Genomic DNA, 19,589 nt, shown 5'->3' with positions numbered 1-19,589 from the left:
AACTAAAAAGCCTCTAGAAATGATGTTGTAATGAAATCTGTCACTGAAGTTTTGCATACATGTAGAAGGTTCAAAAGTTGAAAGTTGTACCATCTGAAACTTTTTTGTAGGGAAATGTTACAGTTGTTGTTGTTGTTGTGGGATTTAACGCCATTTTGCAGCACATGATAGGCTATACATGGCGGCCAGTATTAATGGTGGAGGAAGAACCAGAGAAAACCCCGGAAAGAACCACCGACCCACGAGAAGCTACTGGCAAGCTTTCTCACATACCCACATTGGCTGAATCTTAGACTCGAACCGCCACAGACAGAGGTGAGATGGCAGTGATCCGTAACGAAGAGCGCTTTAGACCACTCGGCCACTCGGGGCCCCGGAAATGTTACAGAATGTCAGAATTTTAGACTGAGAATGATGTTGATTTTCATGCTAAAAGTTGTCAACTGAAAATTCATGTTCAACAAATTTCTAATATATGAAGAAAGAAAATGTGTTAAGAGATTATGCTCTTAAAATAGTAACAGAAAAGAATGAAAGACAACAAGCTTTGTAAAATTTAACAAATAATTTATTTCCCTAAAATACAAAGTGAAAATGAGAACAATTAACTTTACGTTTTGCAAATTAAATCCCAACATTATCCAAGAATTATAGACACAAGTCCTAATAATAACAAGTCCTGAATAAAACTCATTACAAGTCCGGAAGAGATCCAAAACTGAAATTGGTGATGACGAATCTGGTGTGTCAACAGTCTCGTGTTGAATCACAGAAATATTATCCCACATTTGAATTCAGTATAAATTCCAGTGAATGTCTTTATCCAAGAATATTTATCAGAGCACTTTTGTATTTTAAGATAAAATAATCACTTGAAATAAATAACTTGAAGAATATAAAATTCAGCTCAAACTGGTCACAACATAATATAACTTGAAGGTACTCAATTTTTAAGCACGATTGACACCCCCGGTCAGTTAAAGTGGCTAATATCTAATTGTATATGCCCAAAGTGGTGCCTCAAGCCAATCCCTCAGTCAATTATCACGGCTAATATTTAAATGTATATGCCCAAAGTGGTGCCATGTGCCACTCTGTCAGTCAAAGTGGCTAATATCTTATTGTATATGCCTTGAATGGTGCCTCAAACCAATCCCTCAGTCAGTTATTGTGGATAATATCTAATTGTACATGCCTTCAGTGCTGCATCAAGCGAATCCCTTAGTTAATGTGGTAATATCTAATTGTATATGCCTTAGTGGTGCCTTGAGCCAATACCTCAGTCAGTTATTGTGGTGAATATTTAACTGTATATGCTCTCAGTTGTGCCTTGAGCCAATACCTCAATCAGTTATTGTGGCTAATATCTAACTGTATATGCTCACAGTGGTGTCTCGAGCCAATCACTTAGAACTGTCCTGGACAATGAACATCAGACCTACTCCAATATTCCTGATACTGGACCTAGCACAAGGATAATATAACAACAACCATTAAATAACATAACAGCAAAGACCATTGTCTTTCTGCATATTACTCAATGGCAGATCCAGGTAGGTGCTGTTCACTGTTTGATGCACAGTTTACACATGTTGCACTGATGTTCACAGCATAGAAACATAAGAAGGTTATTTGGTGCCAAGGCAACTGAAATCAAGTACACTACCCAGGGGACAATGGTAGCCAATCTGGACTGAACTGATCATAGGATTCAAACCTGCACTCATAATTCGTTGTATAAGATTAATACTATATTGAAATACATGTTACTACTTGTTTTGAGAAGATTAATCAAAATAACTGAAGACTGGTCGGAAACAATCAAATGACCAAGTGTGCAATTATGATTTGCCATAATCAAATATAAAGGTTTATGATTTTCTTTCTAACTGTTTAAGCTTCTGCAAAGAAATCTTCCAGGAAAAATAAAATATATGGGGTTAATATATCCTTTCATTGCTTAGTATAATCCATGCACGAACAACATGACAAACAAAACAATTTTTTGATACCCCATTTAACATTATGTGACACAAGCAAATTAACCATTGCCAAGAAGGTAAATATTGACACTGTACATGAAAAAATATAGAGATATAAATCATTAATCAAAATGAATCTATAAAAATATTTTCAAATAATTAAAATCAATGGCTGACCAAATGTAATCAATCAAATTTCCAGCATGAGTTAATATATTATGTAGAAAATTAATTGGACTAATTACAATCACTGAAAGACGTTTGATTTTTGTAAAAATGATAAAAGATGATACATAAATATTTCAATCTTACAATGCAAAATGGTTTCATACATTAATGCTTGACTGTGGTTAGAAATCAGCAATATGCCATCCATGAGGACTTAAACATATTCCATCATGAAACAGCCATGTATAAATAGAAACCACTTTGTATATGAACACCTTGTAAAAAAAAATTGCAAAATTTTCTAGTTACTTACTTTGACAATATCATTGACAGATTTTCAACTTTCTGAAATTAGGTAAGGAAGACCTAACATCAAATAGGTACAAAAGTTCCATTTAAACATACCCTTTCCAAAAGTCTTGTCACAGGACAACATATCACAACATATTTGGAGTTTGCATTAAATGAACAAGACACTGATATTCAGAAATTTACAATCAAAATAACTAAAACCGCAATCTAATACTCCAGATTTTGTTACAAAGTCTCCATAAAGTGTAACCTAGATGAAGATGACCCTGTCTTACAACTCTCAGCATTAATTGTCAAAAGCTTTCCATGTACTCAGAATGAAAGTTTAAAATCAGATTATGGAATTGGAGAAATTTCCCACAATTTACACATCTCACAAATCTTATTACTATGATAACAAAACTGTTCCCATTTTCTCAAGGAGACAATTAAACAAACCCTCTTCTCAATCAGTATGAGCATTTTCCTTAATTGGTTCACATGAACATCTCCCCTTCAACTAAAAAAATTTCATCATATACATTTTTTAAATGCATATTAAAGTGAAAAATTTAAAAAGAATAAAGACTGAAATTTAAAAAAAACCTCAAATCATCATGGACTATAATTTTTCTGAGTTTTCAATTATTTTTAGTTTTCTAGCATCACAGACATTCTTTACACTGGACCTGAGTCCTGAGTGACGCCAAATATTAGTTTTCGTTTATTTTGAATTTTCTTTCATCAAAGACAAGAAATTTCTTTAGATTAGGCCTGAGTGTTTGTGTTATCAAAGTTTTGCTGGATTTGGCAACTTCTCTAACTTTATAGTTTGGTCTGCAAATATCAGCTCTATCGCAACATATCTGAAATGAACAATCTTATCCCAAAAAATCATGTGAGATATATTATAATGTATTATTCACTATTTCATTATTCATAAATATATTGCTAAATAACAAATAAAAGCTTTGTAATTGCCATCAACTGCTCATGCTATATTACCTATTTGGTTTCCAATAAAGCTAATAATTTCTCCTAAACCATAACCATAGTAACAGCAGCTATGCAACAAGGCTAGTCAATGCTATTGCTAGGCTGCATAGTGTTTCCAATTAGCTTGACCCATTGCTGTCTTGCAGCCATAGTGACACATGCTGCGTGGCATGGCCATCTTTTGATTTTGCTAGGTTACACAGTGGTTCCTTGTCAGCTGGAGCCCATACCTGCAGTACAGCCATAACAATGGTTATCAACAGTAACAGTTTTGCCTTCAACATCCAAAGCAGATTCAATGTCCCATACAGTCATCGTGCCTGAAAAAGAAATCATTTTATGGTTGATTTCAAGATCTCAAATTACTGTATTTTTATTATCAACAAGTGATGAAATTTGGAAGAAATACAGAATGTGTGAATTTGTAAGATAAAGTTCATATTTTATTTTTTTATAATCATGCACGTATGTCACTGAAATATATCTTAAGTTTCAAAATATACACATGAACAAAATGTTTTGAACTTTACAAAATATATGAGAAAATTTTATAACTGAATATCAAAACAAATTTCAAAACATAAAATTCTTTTGAATTCAAATATGTTTGCCCTAAACTAATTGTTATGGACAATGATTATTCCATGAAACCAGAACAACCATTTCTCCAATCCCTGAACTTAAGAACCAACAAAAATGTCTTTTATCCAAGAACCATTATGATTGATACTCAGAACAAATGAACTCACAAGATCATCATTTCACGATGAAAAACCATGATACTAAAATATTGTGTGTTTTTGTCTTCCAAAGGCATTAAGTTGTCAAACTGCTCCAATCATCTTTTCATAAATGCATTTCTAGGCAATATTTCAAGGAAGATTTTAATTACATAATTTGATGATATTTAATAAATTTAATATAATCCTTTTCCAGGTTTTAAAAAAAGTGGTGAAAACTTGTCTTCTGTAACAAACTTCAGTCATTTTAAGCTGATTTCAAACCCCAATGTCCACAGTTTCTCTTCTTTATAGCAACAGTAAAAGAATAATAATTTTCAGTACTCCATAACTGACTTTGAAAATTTAAAAAAATCAACAGTTAAGTAAGTCATAGCTCCTTTCTTCACAAAAATAAAAGAATATCTATAAATGATTATATGACAGACTACAAAATGAATGCAACAGTGTAAGGGAGATAACTCTCCATAATTCCTACAAAACTGATATAGCACAGGAAAATGGACTACAGTAACTGTTGTTATGATCTGAAAAGCTGATTGAAACTGTCTTATAAACAATAAACAGAGCAAGTCGCTGGTGAAGTCCAAACTTTGTCTCTTTCACACATACATTTTGTAAAATACTCTTCTGACTCAGTTGATACAAGGCTCTGGATTTATTACACATTTCAAACTGAATCACCAAACTGAGATTTGAGAATATCTTTCTTTATTCTTCATCAATGATTATGAAAATTTTGCTTGCTATTATACTATGAAGTAAATATAGGTACCTTCATCCTAAAATAATTGCAAAAAGAATCTGAAATATGTATCAAACCTGATGATTTTTTTGATAATTTTTCTTTTATGAATAAACATACTTAGAGTAAAGTTTAAATGAATATTTTCAAAATTATCACAAAGTAATAACAATCTGAGTTGGAGGAGAAATTGTTCAAAATTTTAGGTGAAACTGGTGACAAGTGTCCATATTACAAAAATCACCAAATTATTTGTAAGTCAAACTTTCAGCTAGTAGAAAACAGATTCATCATGTTAGTAATGCATTGCTCTTACCCTGCTTAGACTTGGCTGGGATTCCCATGTCCAGCTGCTGGTTGAAATCACAGTCATATAACTGGCCATTCCACTTCACACTCAACAGATTCCGACACATCATGACATCAATGGTATCCAGGTTGTAGTTTCTAACCAGAAGTTCCATATAGGAGTTTAACTCATTCCTATATTAAACATGAAGAAGAATGACAAAATAAAAAAAATAAACATTATTTTATGCTGTTCATAAACAAATTCTAAATATGTATCATTCCTACTCTCAACTGTTCTGGCTACAATTTCACTAAAATTCTCCAAAAAGAATTTTTGCATAATCTTGCTTATGACATTTTTGAAAATCATTGGGATTTTTCAAAGAGGTACATAAAATATAAATGATAAAAAATATCTCTTTAGTTTAAATTTGTAATTTTTTCTAAGAACGAGAGACTCTCAAAGGGACTGATGTTCTACTGGTCCAAAAGAATGTTCAGAAATCAAAGATAAGACCATTTCTTACTTTCAACTGCTGAGTGTTGAAACCATCTGTGATATTCTTAAGCAATAACAAGATTTTCAAGATCGTCACCATGGTGGCCATATTGGACATGAGACTGGCATCATTTTCCATTTAAGACTAATGATTAATCATAGGAAGTGTTTTGATGAAAACGCTATTTTGATATGTTTGAGGAAGAGCAATAAATATATTTTCAAGATGGCTATGGTAGTGGCCATAATGGACCTAAGATTGGCATCATTTGTCTTTAGGATAAACTAGTAACCATAAGAAGTCTTATGGTGAAAACCACATGTAATTATGTCTTTCCATTTAGGGGTAGCCATAACAATATCTTCAAGATGGTCGGAATAGTACCCATATTGGTTGTCAGATTGGCACCATTTTCTTTTGGTGAAACCTTGACACTGATATGACCATCCATCCAGAAGGAGCATCAATAACAAGATTCTCAAGATGGCTGTCCTGGTTACCATATCAGATGTAAGATTAGGAACATTTTCTTTAGAAACAAGAATTATAATAAGTATTTTAGTGAAAACCATACAATGATATAATCATCTATTCAGGAATAGTGGCAATAATAAGAGTTTCAGGATGGCCACTGTGATAGCCATATTGTTTGTCTGAGTTGCATCATTGTGCTAACGGGCCAACTTGATGAATGTGTATATAAATGTTTCATGGCAATCCTCCAGTTAGTGTAGTAGTAGTAAAAAACTTGTGTTAAAGGGCAGACAAACGATGGATGACAGTCAACAGGTCAGTTGTTGTGTAATTTGTTTTCAGTGATAAAATAAGAATATCTTTTTTGGAAAATGCAAGTGGCTGTAACTATTTGTAATCCCTGAAGTATGTTAATTCTCTGGGAAAATTTGCATAAAAAAACAAGCAGAAAGAAAGATACTTAAAAATATTGATTTTAGTGAAACTGATACTGCCATGTGGAAGTCAAAGGTGATTGCACCATATAATCCAGAATGCTGGAATAAAAGACTATGGCTGGAAATTGAGCAATTATGTCTTTATAACTTTTTCACATGTTGAATAGTCAAAAATCAACATTAAAGGTATATAAATAAAAACATGTCACTGTTATGAAACCTTGAAAATGGCTTATGTTGGACTGATTATATAATATAGAATATACACAAGTGATCTCTGGTGCTTGAAGTAGGGATGTTGTCTGGCATTGTGTTGTGCTTTAGGATTGAGTGTGTGTGTGTGTGTATTTTGGATTTTTAACATAGCTTTAAAAAATTTCAGTCATACTACTACGATGTCTGCAGTGTGGCAGTTCATAGTGATGTCTAGCACAGAGGCATCATGCAGCAGACATGTAGCATGATGTCCCACACAGTCATATTATCCTGACATCAAGCTGACCAGTCCTAATACTAACCTCTTAATGCTGAGTGCTTAGCGAGGAAGCTGTTATTACCATTTTTATAAGTCTTTGGTATGACTCGGCCAGGGTTCAAACCTGTGACTTCCCATATCCGAGGTAGACACTTTAGCCACTTAGGTCACCAGAGTAGTCTCTTTAGGACTGATGATGAGATGGTGATGTTGGTTTTCAATGGCATTTTAAGCACTTTTTTTGTATCTATAAAGAAATGTAAGCTAGTGCTTTACAAGAATACACAGAGGCATGTGACTCCGGGTGGCAGGAGCAGGTATCAAACTCATGATCCTTGTCTTACAAGTCCATTGCTCTACCAACTGAGCTACCTTGATGATGAGTTTTTAACTTCTGATTCATTTGTCTTTCTTACATTAAATATAAGCAAATGTCATGACTGGATTACAAAACCATAACTTTATTATCACACTAGTGGACACTGATTTGCTAATAATAAAATGTAAATTTATTATCTTACCTCCAATGATGTCTGTGTGGCTAATGAGAGAGAGAGAGAGAGAGAGAGAGAGAGAGAGAGAGAGAGAGAGAAATAATAGTTTAATTATCAGACTATGATATATTACAACTGTTATTCATAAAGGAACTAAATGTGTGAATACCAGATGATAGAATGCTTTAGGGGCTAAATTTCCTGTTTTTCATGTGAGTTGTTTCCTGAACGAGTACGAACTTTTTATTTAGACAAACGGTGGGAGAGAGTGAGAAATTTTTATGTGTTTAATTTATATTGTTTATTGGCCTTTTTTGCATGATTATATTTTATTTATAATTGTATTTTGTGATTGGCTTTAGTCCAAAAACAAGTTCATGGTGTACCTGATGATGGACATTGATTTGTAAAGAACATAATGCACAGCTATTATTTCTCTGTGAGTATAGATTAAATATTAGGATTAGTATCAATGGAGGTGAGCAAGTTCATCTTAATCTGGGTCCAGGACATTGGTATTCCCCCATGGAAAAACCTGATGTACCTGAAGTTTGCCATGTTCTTTATTATAATTTTAGTAATAGACCTTACCTTGTTGACAACTTAGAATCTTCTAGAAATGAACTTTTGACACTTCTCCTGGTTCTATTTTTGTGTCTTTACTTTTTATATAATGTTGGTTACTTAAGAAAGTAATCATTCTTGGTTAACATACTGAAGTAGAATCAGTACTCTTTGTTGTGTTCAGTTTTTCATTTGAGTGGAATTGTTTATTCAAAGTATTATTCACTGGAAATACAAAGTGCTCATCAATAATATTCTTGGACAAAAACATTGATTTTGAATTAATTCAGACAAGACTATATTTGGACAATATTATTGTGATACATTAAAAAAGACTTAATATATTGCCCCATTCCAGGCCATTGCCACATTACCACATTTGAGACTACAGGCACATCAACACATTCAATATTTGAACTTTTTTGGAATACCAATGGAAGTCAATTGGAACTTCATACATTTGGACTTGTGATAAAACTTTTATGACAATTTGGGATTTAATTCACAAATATTATAAGTTCTTTTTAAATCTGCACTTTGTATTCTTGAAATAAAATATTGGTTGAATTTTACAAAACTTGTATTCTTTTGCTCTATTCTAAGTTTAGGAGTCGTTACAGTACAATGAAGAAAAAATTAAATCAGTCTTCTGGAAGCGGTGTTATGTCATATTATTACACAAATGTGTGTGTGTGTGTGTGTGTGTGATTTGGATTTTTAACTGGCTTTAAAAAATTTTCAGTCATATCACTTTGATGTCTGCAGTATGACAGTTTACAGTGATGTCTAGCACTGGAGCATCATTCTGCAGACACGTAGCATGATGTCCCACCCAGTCACAGTATCCTGACACCAGGCCGACCAGTCCTAACACTAACCTCTTAATGCTGAGCACCAAGCGAGCCAGCTGTTAGTACCATTTTTGTAAGTCTTTGGTATGACTCGACCAGGAATCGAACCCACGACCTCCCGCATCTGGGGCAGATGTTCTAACCACTAGGCCACCAGAGCAGTCATTTCACAAATGCAATTCACATGGGTGAAGAGGACAAGGAAAAGAAACACAGGGAGAATAACATGTAAATAAAACCTGTATGAATCTCCAAATCATGTGCTGAAAAGCAACATACATAGTTGTAATTGGATATTAGTGTAAAGTCTTTTATAATAACAGGGAGGGAAGAAAAAGATACAGTTTGCCCATAATTATTTCAATGTAACCTTTCTCATATCATTCTTGTATTTGTTCAATGAACTGAATGGTATGTTTAAAGAGTGATAAAAGCCTAAAAGCAAACACTTAACCCAAGCCAACAAAATGAGAAATGTAGAAAACAGTGACCTTCTTTTGCTGTAAAGTAATGCTAACAGAGATACTAACAATCATATAACCTGATGAGTTTAGCATAATCCGAACTTGAGAAATAAAATTACAACAGTAAACTTAACCCAAGTGTGTCATGTGTGAAATATGGGTCACAATGTCTGTCTCGTTAGCACTCAATAAGATGTATCAACTCAAGTTTCATGAACAGAATGTAAACAGGGTGCAAGAAAACTGAGATAAACAGAAAAACTTAATAGTGCACAAATAATGTACATGTACAAAGCTAGTCACCTTAGTCACCTTCCCAAGGGGTAGGTGCTATGAAAGCTGTTGCTCAAAACCTAGGAAGAAATAATAGTTTAGATGCAGTGAGGATATACATAGTATATGTTTTTATATGTGCAGACACCAACACAGACACCAGGAAAAGTACAAGAGCTCTCTCTACTTCATAGCGCTCAGCTAATAAGTATGAACTAAATGATTGATGCCAGATGAATGTACAATGTGTCCATCCTTGTATTACATCTGGAACAGGGGAGACAGCAATGTTTCATCCATTAGCATTTAGAAAGACTCAACATTTGCATCTCCTGTGAAAGACACTACTATTTCATGTCTGATGTACTACTGGCATCCTACACAATTTTAATCAATACTACGAACATTTTCAACACTTAAACATTAAAATTAGTTTAAATCTTCATCCAAAAGAAACTAAATCACTTTATCACAAATAACTTGTCATACAGGCTATTTCTAAAAATAGCCTGATTGGAACAGAAGTCTTTCCCTTTTTAAACCAAATCTCATCATCCACCATTATGGTGCTGTAATACCATGAAGTGATGTTTTATTTCTGTATGTGCATGTCTATACTTTTATACCAAATATCCTGAAAGGGAAGTTCGTGTACCACACAGCTCATGAAATGATATAGCAACTTGAATTAATGGCCGTAAAATAATTTCCATAGAGGTGGATCTCAAAATAAGGTCAAGATGATACTTCAAGGAAAAAATTTAATTGCATAAACAATACATTTTTATATGCATATATTTTTTTTAATCTTTCTGGGACTTCTACAGGTAAAGAAATAATAGGCTGTAACTATTTCCCCTTATTGGCTGGAGGTTTGCCATTGTCTTAAATTTAATTTAATAGGTAAACAAAACTGTGAAAGCAAAAGATCAAACCTTCTGTGCAGGAAATCAGCAAAACGCTTGATAGGCATGTTCGTGATTGTGAAGAGGTTGTTAAACTCAATTCCAAAGGCACTCTTCAGCTCTTCTTTGTATTTCTCCTCTAAGGATTTCTGAGGAGGAGGCAGAAATGCTCCTATGAAGAAAAAGTGGCTTTTTTAAAATGTAAATATCCAGTTTGTAACATGCACATAGCCTTACCTGTTGTAACATAAGGTGTCAGCTGATCCAGGTCTACATTGTTCACCTTGAAATAACAAGCTGAATGAACAAAACAGACCTTGATATGTTGGCAGATCAGGGGATGTGTCCATGTGTGTGTGTGTGTGTGTGTATGTATGCATGTATTTGATTCATGTATTTAACAGCTTATGTCTATTACCACTGATGGTTTAGGTGATGACATTAGTAGTCCTTCAATGGAGGAAACTGACAGGACTTATTTATTTTTACTATTTTCATGGGTAACTTGTTGATTTTCATGCTGTCCTTATATGTAGTACATGCAGTTTAGCTCCATTCGCAAATATCTTTCAGTCGATGTCACTAAAACACTTGTGTTCATTAGTACTTTCAAGACTGGACTATTGTAACTCAATTCTGTCAGGTTCAACTCAATATCTACTCCAGAAACTTCAAAAAGTTCAAAACACAGCTGCTCGGATCATACTTAGAGTAACATGATCAGAGCACACCTCCCCGCTGCTCTGTACCCTATACTGGCTATCCATTCGATCCAGAATCAAACACAAAATTTGTTCTTTGTGCTACGTTTCACTGACAGACTCCAGTCCAACATACCTATCCGACCTCACCCATGTGTACACACCAGCAAGATACTTACACTCCTCTTCTGACAATCGTATACTCATTATTCCCACTATGAAAACGAAGTCATATGAATATTCTTTTGCACACCGGGGCCCAGCTACATGGAATGAATTGCCCACTGAACTTAGACACAAAAACACAGTGATCCCATTCACTTTTTTCGACTGGAAGAACAAACTTAAAAGACTTAATAATGTTTCCTACATTAAATATTTTCAGCATGTTTTTTATGTTTTCTAATTTCATGGTGTTTGTTTTTTGTAATCATATCATTATATGTTTTTTATGTAATAGGTGTTGTCTAATGTTGTAAAGCACTTAGAGCTTCTAAAGATTAGGTGCTACACAAAGTCCTCATTATTATTATTATTATTATTGTTTAGTAAATCATTGCCAAGATTATAACTGTGGCAGTCTTCATCATTGTTAATTTCCACCACTGAGGAGCATATGTATTATTACTGGGTCCAGCCTGACTTTTCAGGATAGAAGCTGTCCTTTTAATATCTGCAATGAATGTGACAGTGTTAGTACAACTTTAGGCAGTCAACTAATGTCTTTAACTGGTTTCCTGCCTGTGGGTAGTGTTTCATATATTTAAATGTGTGCTTAACTTTGGTCCATGATTGTAAGTTGTAAATAGAATGTTTACATAGTATTTAAGTTTGGAACATTTTACGCCCAGTCTTGATTATAAGTAGATTGGAATTTACATTGGAATCATTCACATCTAGATTAAGTGAAAATGTGTATAAACAGGGATTTGAGAAATGAATGATTAATTTCTGTTTTAGATCAGTATAACAGATATAATTTGAGGAGTTATTTATCTAATATATTCATTGTAATTACTCAACTACTCATTGCCTTTTGGATTTATACACACTAATTTGAATTATTGTGAATTCAATCCAAGACATTCTGGATTCCATCATTGTATTATATCTGGATATTCAAGACTACTGGAATTCATTAGGATATCTAAGACTACTGGAATTCATTTAGAACATTCTGTTTTTGCAACTGTGATACAACATTAAGGACTATTTGGGATTTAATTTAAAATACTGCAAGCTTATCTGGAATTTTCACTTTGTATTGTAGAAAAATAAATTACTTATTGATTTATTTCATTCATTGGTTTCACTTCTATCTGTGACATTTTAAGACCAAGAGTCATAATAGATTTTAAATTATGTCTGCACTTTTCTTCATATTGTATTTACAATGTTTCTTAACTTTTCAAAATACTAAAAAAGCTCTGAAGCTTTCTGTTTCCTTCTTGAAAAATATAATAAATGTAAAAAGTACCTAGTGGATTATAGACTAGGTCTAGCTTCAAACCAGTCCCCTCCTTGCTGTATCCAAGTGAATTCAGAACCAACAAGGCCTGGATGCTCTTATCAAACACCCCCTTTCCTCGTTGTAGGTTCACATTTTTAACAGAATAACATGGTAGTGATGCCACAACATTCAGCTTGTGTTCAGCAAAAAATTCTGCTGTATCTTCTTGACCTGTAGTAAAAATAAAAACCTATTTCAATGGTTTATATGCTTTGGTAAGTACATAATGTTTTTGGAAACTGCCTTAAAACTTTAATACCTCCCTAAACTGTTTTTCATTGATACTGTAAATATTATTTCAATTTTAGTTTCTAAAATTACAAAATATTGAGTCTTATCATGGAAATCCATACAGATCATCCAGTTCAGTTTGTTTCTGTTGGGTTGATCTTCCTACAGCATTATTTATTGCAATTATTTTTATTTATGTCTTTAGAATTTGACAATATAAGGCCAGTATTATGCTGACATGCCATGCATATGTACGTACATACATACATACATACATACATGCCACAGTTCAATCCCTAATCCATCAGTTAAAGTTGCTAATTGGAAGTTTGCATTTCCATGTATAAACAGCACTATGCACTATTAATACTATTAAGTGATATTAGGAAATGGTCACTTTATGGTTCTAATAAGGACACAGTTTTTGGCATGTGATTGTTATTATACAGCTATGGAATTGGATGCATGGTCTAACAACTTAGTTTCTCCTCACTTCACAAAACATACATTCTGGCAAAGAGTACAACTAATTTAAGGTAAGTTCAAACATCTATACATATAGGTAATACTTGAACAACACCAATTCAATTCAAGCAGTTTCATTTTAACACCATTTATAATAAAGAAATAATGTTCAATTTGCACCACTGTTCTTGTTTTTACGTCACTGCTGGTGCCATGTGCTATAACTCGCACACAGCCATTGTTTATGCATTGCTTTTGATTTATGCCAATTTAGATTTAACGCCATAACCTCAAGCATGCATCTATGGCATAAACTGAGCATCACATGTATACTTACTACAAGTTAATAAATATAAGAACAATATTTTATTCCTAGCAAGGTACCTGGTTCCAACAGAGCAGTGAGGTTGGAGCGAACAATTACATTCCTACCAAGATCAACCCCTCCTTTAGCAAGGAAGCGGAATTCTTTGCACAGCTCTGGTGCTCCACCTGTAAAAAAAACCATATAAGTGAATTTCATTTTCATCCTAATTTATGTTTTTGAGGCGTGTTAATCATTGTGAAATCCGTCTGCACTTTAATCACAATGATGTCACAGATTGTAAGATACATTAATATCAGGTGCCAAAAATTAATTTCCTTGTAAATTACCATTCAACAAATACTTAAAATTCTCTGATATACAGCACTCTAGATAAGGATTTAACAAACTGTGAAGTTTGAAATTCACTGGGGGTATTTTACGAAAACTGCAAAACATAAACATGCACTACCAGACTGTCTTCATCCTCAGCTGTATATTATGCTGCTTAGAATGCAGCAAAATAAGGCTTTGTGACCAAGACTATTCAGATTGCATTTGATCATATTTAACTGAGTCTGCCCACAAGGATCAAGTACTATCACTGCAAATATGCATGGAACATACGGAACTTGAACACATTAAATAATTTCTTTATGTGCTTTTAGTCAATTTCTTGCCATAAAATATGCCGATCCAGTGCTTATCCAAGGCTCTGGAAATGTCATGCCGACTTTATCAGACAGAGTACTGATTTTGATCTAGACAGCCAAACTATCAACTCTGAAAATATAAAAATGGTATGCAATCTTCTTACAAGAGGTGTTATCTGTTTATACAATATCATTCTGGATTAAGGAAAAGCATGTGGTTATTTTGAATAAAAGTCCAAAACAATATTTACAGGATGGTATAAATGAAATAAATACATTTTTCATATATACCACCATATCAACCAATTATGCACATCGGGTAATTCTGTAAACGATACTACATTCCTGTAAACATTGGATATGTGTTGTTTTTGGTTGAATATCCAACTGGTAAAAAAAAAGAATGATCATCCTTTAATTAATGAAGTGACATTCATACAAAAATATCCCACATTTCTACCCTAAATGCAGATGTCAACATGAAGACCCACTCTGTGACCTTCTTGAACTTGTAATCCTATTTATTATGTATCTTTTAGAATCATACAAATAAATACATGATATAAAAGACGGAAAATTTATACCTTAAAACAACAATGCATTTTAATCCAAGTTTCCAATTTTGCAGTAAGTTGTCTCACGCACAAAATCGTCTGCTATCCAAAATTTCAACATGGCACTGGAACAGGATTGTCAAGAAATTCCCTTGCATACAGCATGTTTCTAAATTCTCTAGTAATTCTTTTTCCCCATAAACGAGACATTCTAACACATCATGTCCTATTCATTGTTGTTTCTCTTCAACATAATAGCTTATTTTTATTATAAAATGAACTTTACTAATTTTTTTTTACAAGATCAGTTTAGTTCGCTTAATATCTCTTGCCATTTACTGGCATTTTTACGTTGAATTTTGTAAAACCAACTATAAATCTGACCTAATTACTCTACTGAAATGCTGACAGAAACAGTCCAAAGTAATGTATTTCATTTCTATAGTCCGATGGATATACATTACATCTTTTCAAAGCTATGAACAGAATAGGCCAATATATCACGAGTCATGAAAACACAGGGGTGGTATCCCGTTGTGTCCAAAATTAATATTATTTTGAACAGAGTATTCTGGTGACTGCATCTTTTCAAAGGTAAGCATTGCAGTATTTTATTTTTGTCAATCGGTCAAATTCAGTATGCATTTAGCTTCAATATTGGTGATGGAAACCCTACGTGTGCAGAAATGCCAGACAGCAGTGTATTTATGTATAAATTAGAAAAACACAATATTTATTTCTTAGTTTACATGAAGGCCCTTAACCAGTCTAAGACTGCTAAAATTCCAACCCACTGAAGTAATGTACAGTGTATGATATATGTTGATGTTGTAGGTTGAATGCTATTTTTCAGCACATGATAGGCTATACATGGTGGCCTGTATATGTGGTGGAGGAAGAACACTGGAAAATCCAGAGCAGAACCACTGATCGAAGGGAAGCTACTGGCAAGCTATCTCACATACCCATGTTGGCCAAGTACAAGACTTGAACCCATGCAGACTGAGGATAGATGTCAGTGATCACTAAAGACAAGCACTTTCAATCACTCTGCCACTTGGGACCCCCAAATTAATAAAAATCCAAGGAATCTGACGCATTTGAAAATCAGATGCAGTCAGAAATTTTCTTAAATAAGACTCAGTCAGAGCATCACCTTTAGCAAAAGGGGAACTTTTTGGACAGACCATATTATGATGAAATAACTTGACCATATGCTTTATTATGATGAAATAACTTGATACTAATGATTAACCAAGTTTTATATTCAACTTGCTGAAAGTAGAAATATACAAAAACAAATTCATATATTGATCCTACACTAAGAACACTGGTGACATGCAAGATGAAGTGATACAATTTACAGAGAAAAATGTAACTCCAAAGAAATTGTTATTCAGTCCTTTTTACAACTGCTCTAAATAACTTTTATAACATGTTTGTACATTTTCTTTTGTTTATATGTCTGTAGAAAATGTATATTAACATTTAAGACCTCAAACGAGAAATTACAGTAATTTTATTTTGAATTAATTTTTTTTTATTGTTTAAAGCGTGACCATCAGTGGATTACTGAACTATCCAAGGGAGATAACTACTATTCAGGTCTAATCATATTTCTAACTCCTAATTTGAGTTGTTCCCCATTTACATATAATATTAAAATATTAAGGCCAGCTGGATATTTACTTTTATATGTCCTTATGTATCAGGTAAAGGATCTAAACCATCAAGTGACTATAAAAAAAAAACCTCTAAACCACTAAACAGAACAAATAAAAAGAGTGAATTATAAAAAAGTTTTAAGGAGGCATTTAATTGAACTGTAGGGGAGCAGTGGGGAGGATTCTAGGACGGCTGAGTTGAAGGGCTTGAGATGCAATGAGGGCAAAGGGAAACACTAAAGGTGATTGATGGAGCAATGAGATGATAGCCCATGGGGCTAACAGATATAGAATTGTGTCATCCAGTGTAAATTTTATAGCCTAGATATGTCACTTTAAAATGTGACTGAACTTTAAGACTTGACTCTTTCATTGTTAGGAGTTACTAATAATTACTTTCCTTTTAGAAAAATTATTAGTTATGTTTTCAAAAATAATGATGGTACCAAATTTGGGTATAAAGCATGCCATTGCATATCCATGTGTGTGTGATCTAGATTTTTAACATAGCTTTAACAGTTTTTCAGTCATATCGCTACGATGTCTGCAGTGTGATAGTTTATAGTGATGTCTAGCACTGGGGCATCATGCTGCAGACAAGTAGCATGATGTCCCACCCAGTCACATTATCCTGACACCAGGCCGACCAGTCCTAACACTAACCTCTTAATGCTGAGTGCCAAGCGAGGCAGCTGTTAGTACTATTTTTGTAAGTCTTTGGTATGACTCAGCCGGGGATCGAACCCACAACCTACGGCATCCGAGGCGGACACTCTAACTGCTAGGCCATGCATATCCATGTGTTTCCAAGCTATGCATAAAGCAAATATTGCAATATTACACAAGTATATTATTTATACCGCTGTATTTCCCAGACATGTCCAATGGTAATGATATATTGACCAACTCTAAAATACTCCTCTCTGACATTCATAGTTATGAATGTAAATTTTATTCTTCTCTTATTTTTAACTTCTTAGTTGCAAAATCAAACATTTTCAAACATAACTGAACATGAAGAAGCAATTCCCCAATGTGACAAAACTCATCCAGTCTTCTCAAAATATCAAGTGTTGAGAGAGACAGAACCTGATCAAGAGTAAGCTAATCTTTTCATTTATCAATGACAACCCTGATCACCAAATGAAAACTGGGCTTGTAGACCTTCCCTAGCCCATTTGATCCAGTCAATGCCATCAGGAAATGAAAAGGATCATGCCAACAACAACTATATACAGTGTGATCCTATGATGGTTGGACTCCATAGAACCCGACCATGTGATATACCGAACCATGTAATAACCAACCAAATCAGCTGAAGAAAATGATGCAAGTGCCAAAAAAAGATGCAGGGGCAGGGAGTGGGGTGTGATGGTGGTAGTGTGTGTACTAAAAGTGGGTGCAAAAATATGGGCTTTTGATTAAATGAAGACAAAAAGTCTGAAATACACTTGTACATTGACAAATTACATTTGTGCATTACAGTCCATAATGTATTAAGTACTGTACATGTATTGAAAAACCCAAGAATTCAAGTATAGATCACATTATGTATCATGTATCAGTCACATTCCATTAGAAAATACAAACAACAGTTACAAAAAATGGTAGTCCTATATCCCATTGTCAACAAACATGTCAATGAACAATTCACCATGATATTGTTGCCAGTATGCTACAGGTACATGTACTTAAACTGAGTTTGATTTTGGTCAGCTGGAGACAGTTATCATCTTGAAAAGGTTACCCTGGGTATGAGGCTACTGATAAGGATAGGAAAACGTGAACAAATTAAAAAGTTACTTGGTGGCCAGATAATTATGGTTTCATACAATTGTAAATTTAATTTGTGTTTATGCTGCCATTGGTAGCAATATAAGCATAAACGTTTTTCCTGCAAAAATAGAAACTTTCACAATACAAAACATCCAGTCACTTTAGAAAATGGTACAATCCATCAGATTCCACTGCATTTATTTATATTTTGTGTTTTATTTTTATTGGCTTGCTTTGATGAAGAGTGCATGTGTTTTAAAGTCACAGCTAGAACAATATTGGCGGACCAAACAAATGCCCATTAAGGGCCATTTGTTATTCTGCTCGAAACAACAAATAATTGTAGAACATTGAGACTGATATTTTTTCACTTTTTCAGTATTAATACCAAATTATTGGTGCTTCAAAGATAATCAGTTTTCTTCGAGGTTTCAGCAAACTATGTTTTCTCGATACATTAAAAAAAGCTAGCCATTGTTTGGTTGATTGTAATCATTCCTGTTCCTGACACCAAAGATTGGTTGACTGTAGCTAGTCTGTTAGCATGACTATTTTAGTGTTGTAACAGGATACGGTACTCAGGACACATGTTAGCATAAGCGGAATAAAAATATAACAATGCGCTGTTAAGATGGTTTGTCAAAATGAATAAGGGATTTGTTTATTTAACAATAGATTCCAGTGCATTTTATATCCAAGTTTGTGGCTTCCTTTCATAGTGCATTTGAATATTGTCACTGCAAACCCAAGACTATATACAAAGATTACAAGCCAACAATGCCAGATAGAATATTTTGTTGCCAGTAAGGAAAATAAAATCGCAACACTGGCAAAGTCCAGTGCAATCCCTTAATTTTTTTTTACACCGTATTAATCATACTTTAAAAAAAATGTACGAGAAAAATAGATACTGGTATATATGAAATTTCAGACATAATTGTCTTATTCATAATTTCTACATGATCTCATCCCCAAAATTATTTTTTCATACTTCAAAGACGAAAAGAAGAAAAAAATTTGCCTACAAGAAAAATGCATGCATGTGACATTTTGGGAGTCCGAATTTGTATTATAGTGGGGT

At 33.6% G+C, this 19,589-nt stretch overlaps 1 protein-coding gene across 1 annotated transcript in view; it reads right to left on the bottom strand.

The window, feature by feature from the left end:
• Positions 1-546: 546 nt before the first annotated feature.
• LOC149785565 (uncharacterized) overlaps positions 547-19,589 on the bottom strand; it is a 48,540-nt gene continuing 29,497 nt past the window's right edge. The window contains exons 4-8 of the mRNA XM_089979357.1: positions 13,942-14,049; positions 12,829-13,032; positions 10,681-10,822; positions 5,239-5,405; positions 547-3,757 (exon numbers count right to left, since the gene is read on the bottom strand). Coding sequence (XP_089835483.1) covers positions 3,651-3,757; positions 5,239-5,405; positions 10,681-10,822; positions 12,829-13,032; positions 13,942-14,049 — 728 coding nt within the window. The 3' untranslated portion in view covers positions 547-3,650. The remainder of the gene's footprint in view (positions 3,758-5,238; positions 5,406-10,680; positions 10,823-12,828; positions 13,033-13,941; positions 14,050-19,589) is intronic.

This window comes from Sinohyriopsis cumingii, chromosome 13, assembly GCF_028554795.1.
Source record: "Sinohyriopsis cumingii isolate HCF-2022 chromosome 13, ASM2855479v2, whole genome shotgun sequence".
NCBI classification, from domain to species: Eukaryota; Metazoa; Mollusca; class Bivalvia; order Unionida; family Unionidae; genus Sinohyriopsis; species Sinohyriopsis cumingii.
The sequence above is the reverse complement of the archived record's forward strand: the minus strand, read 5'-3'. Positions and strand labels throughout refer to the sequence as shown.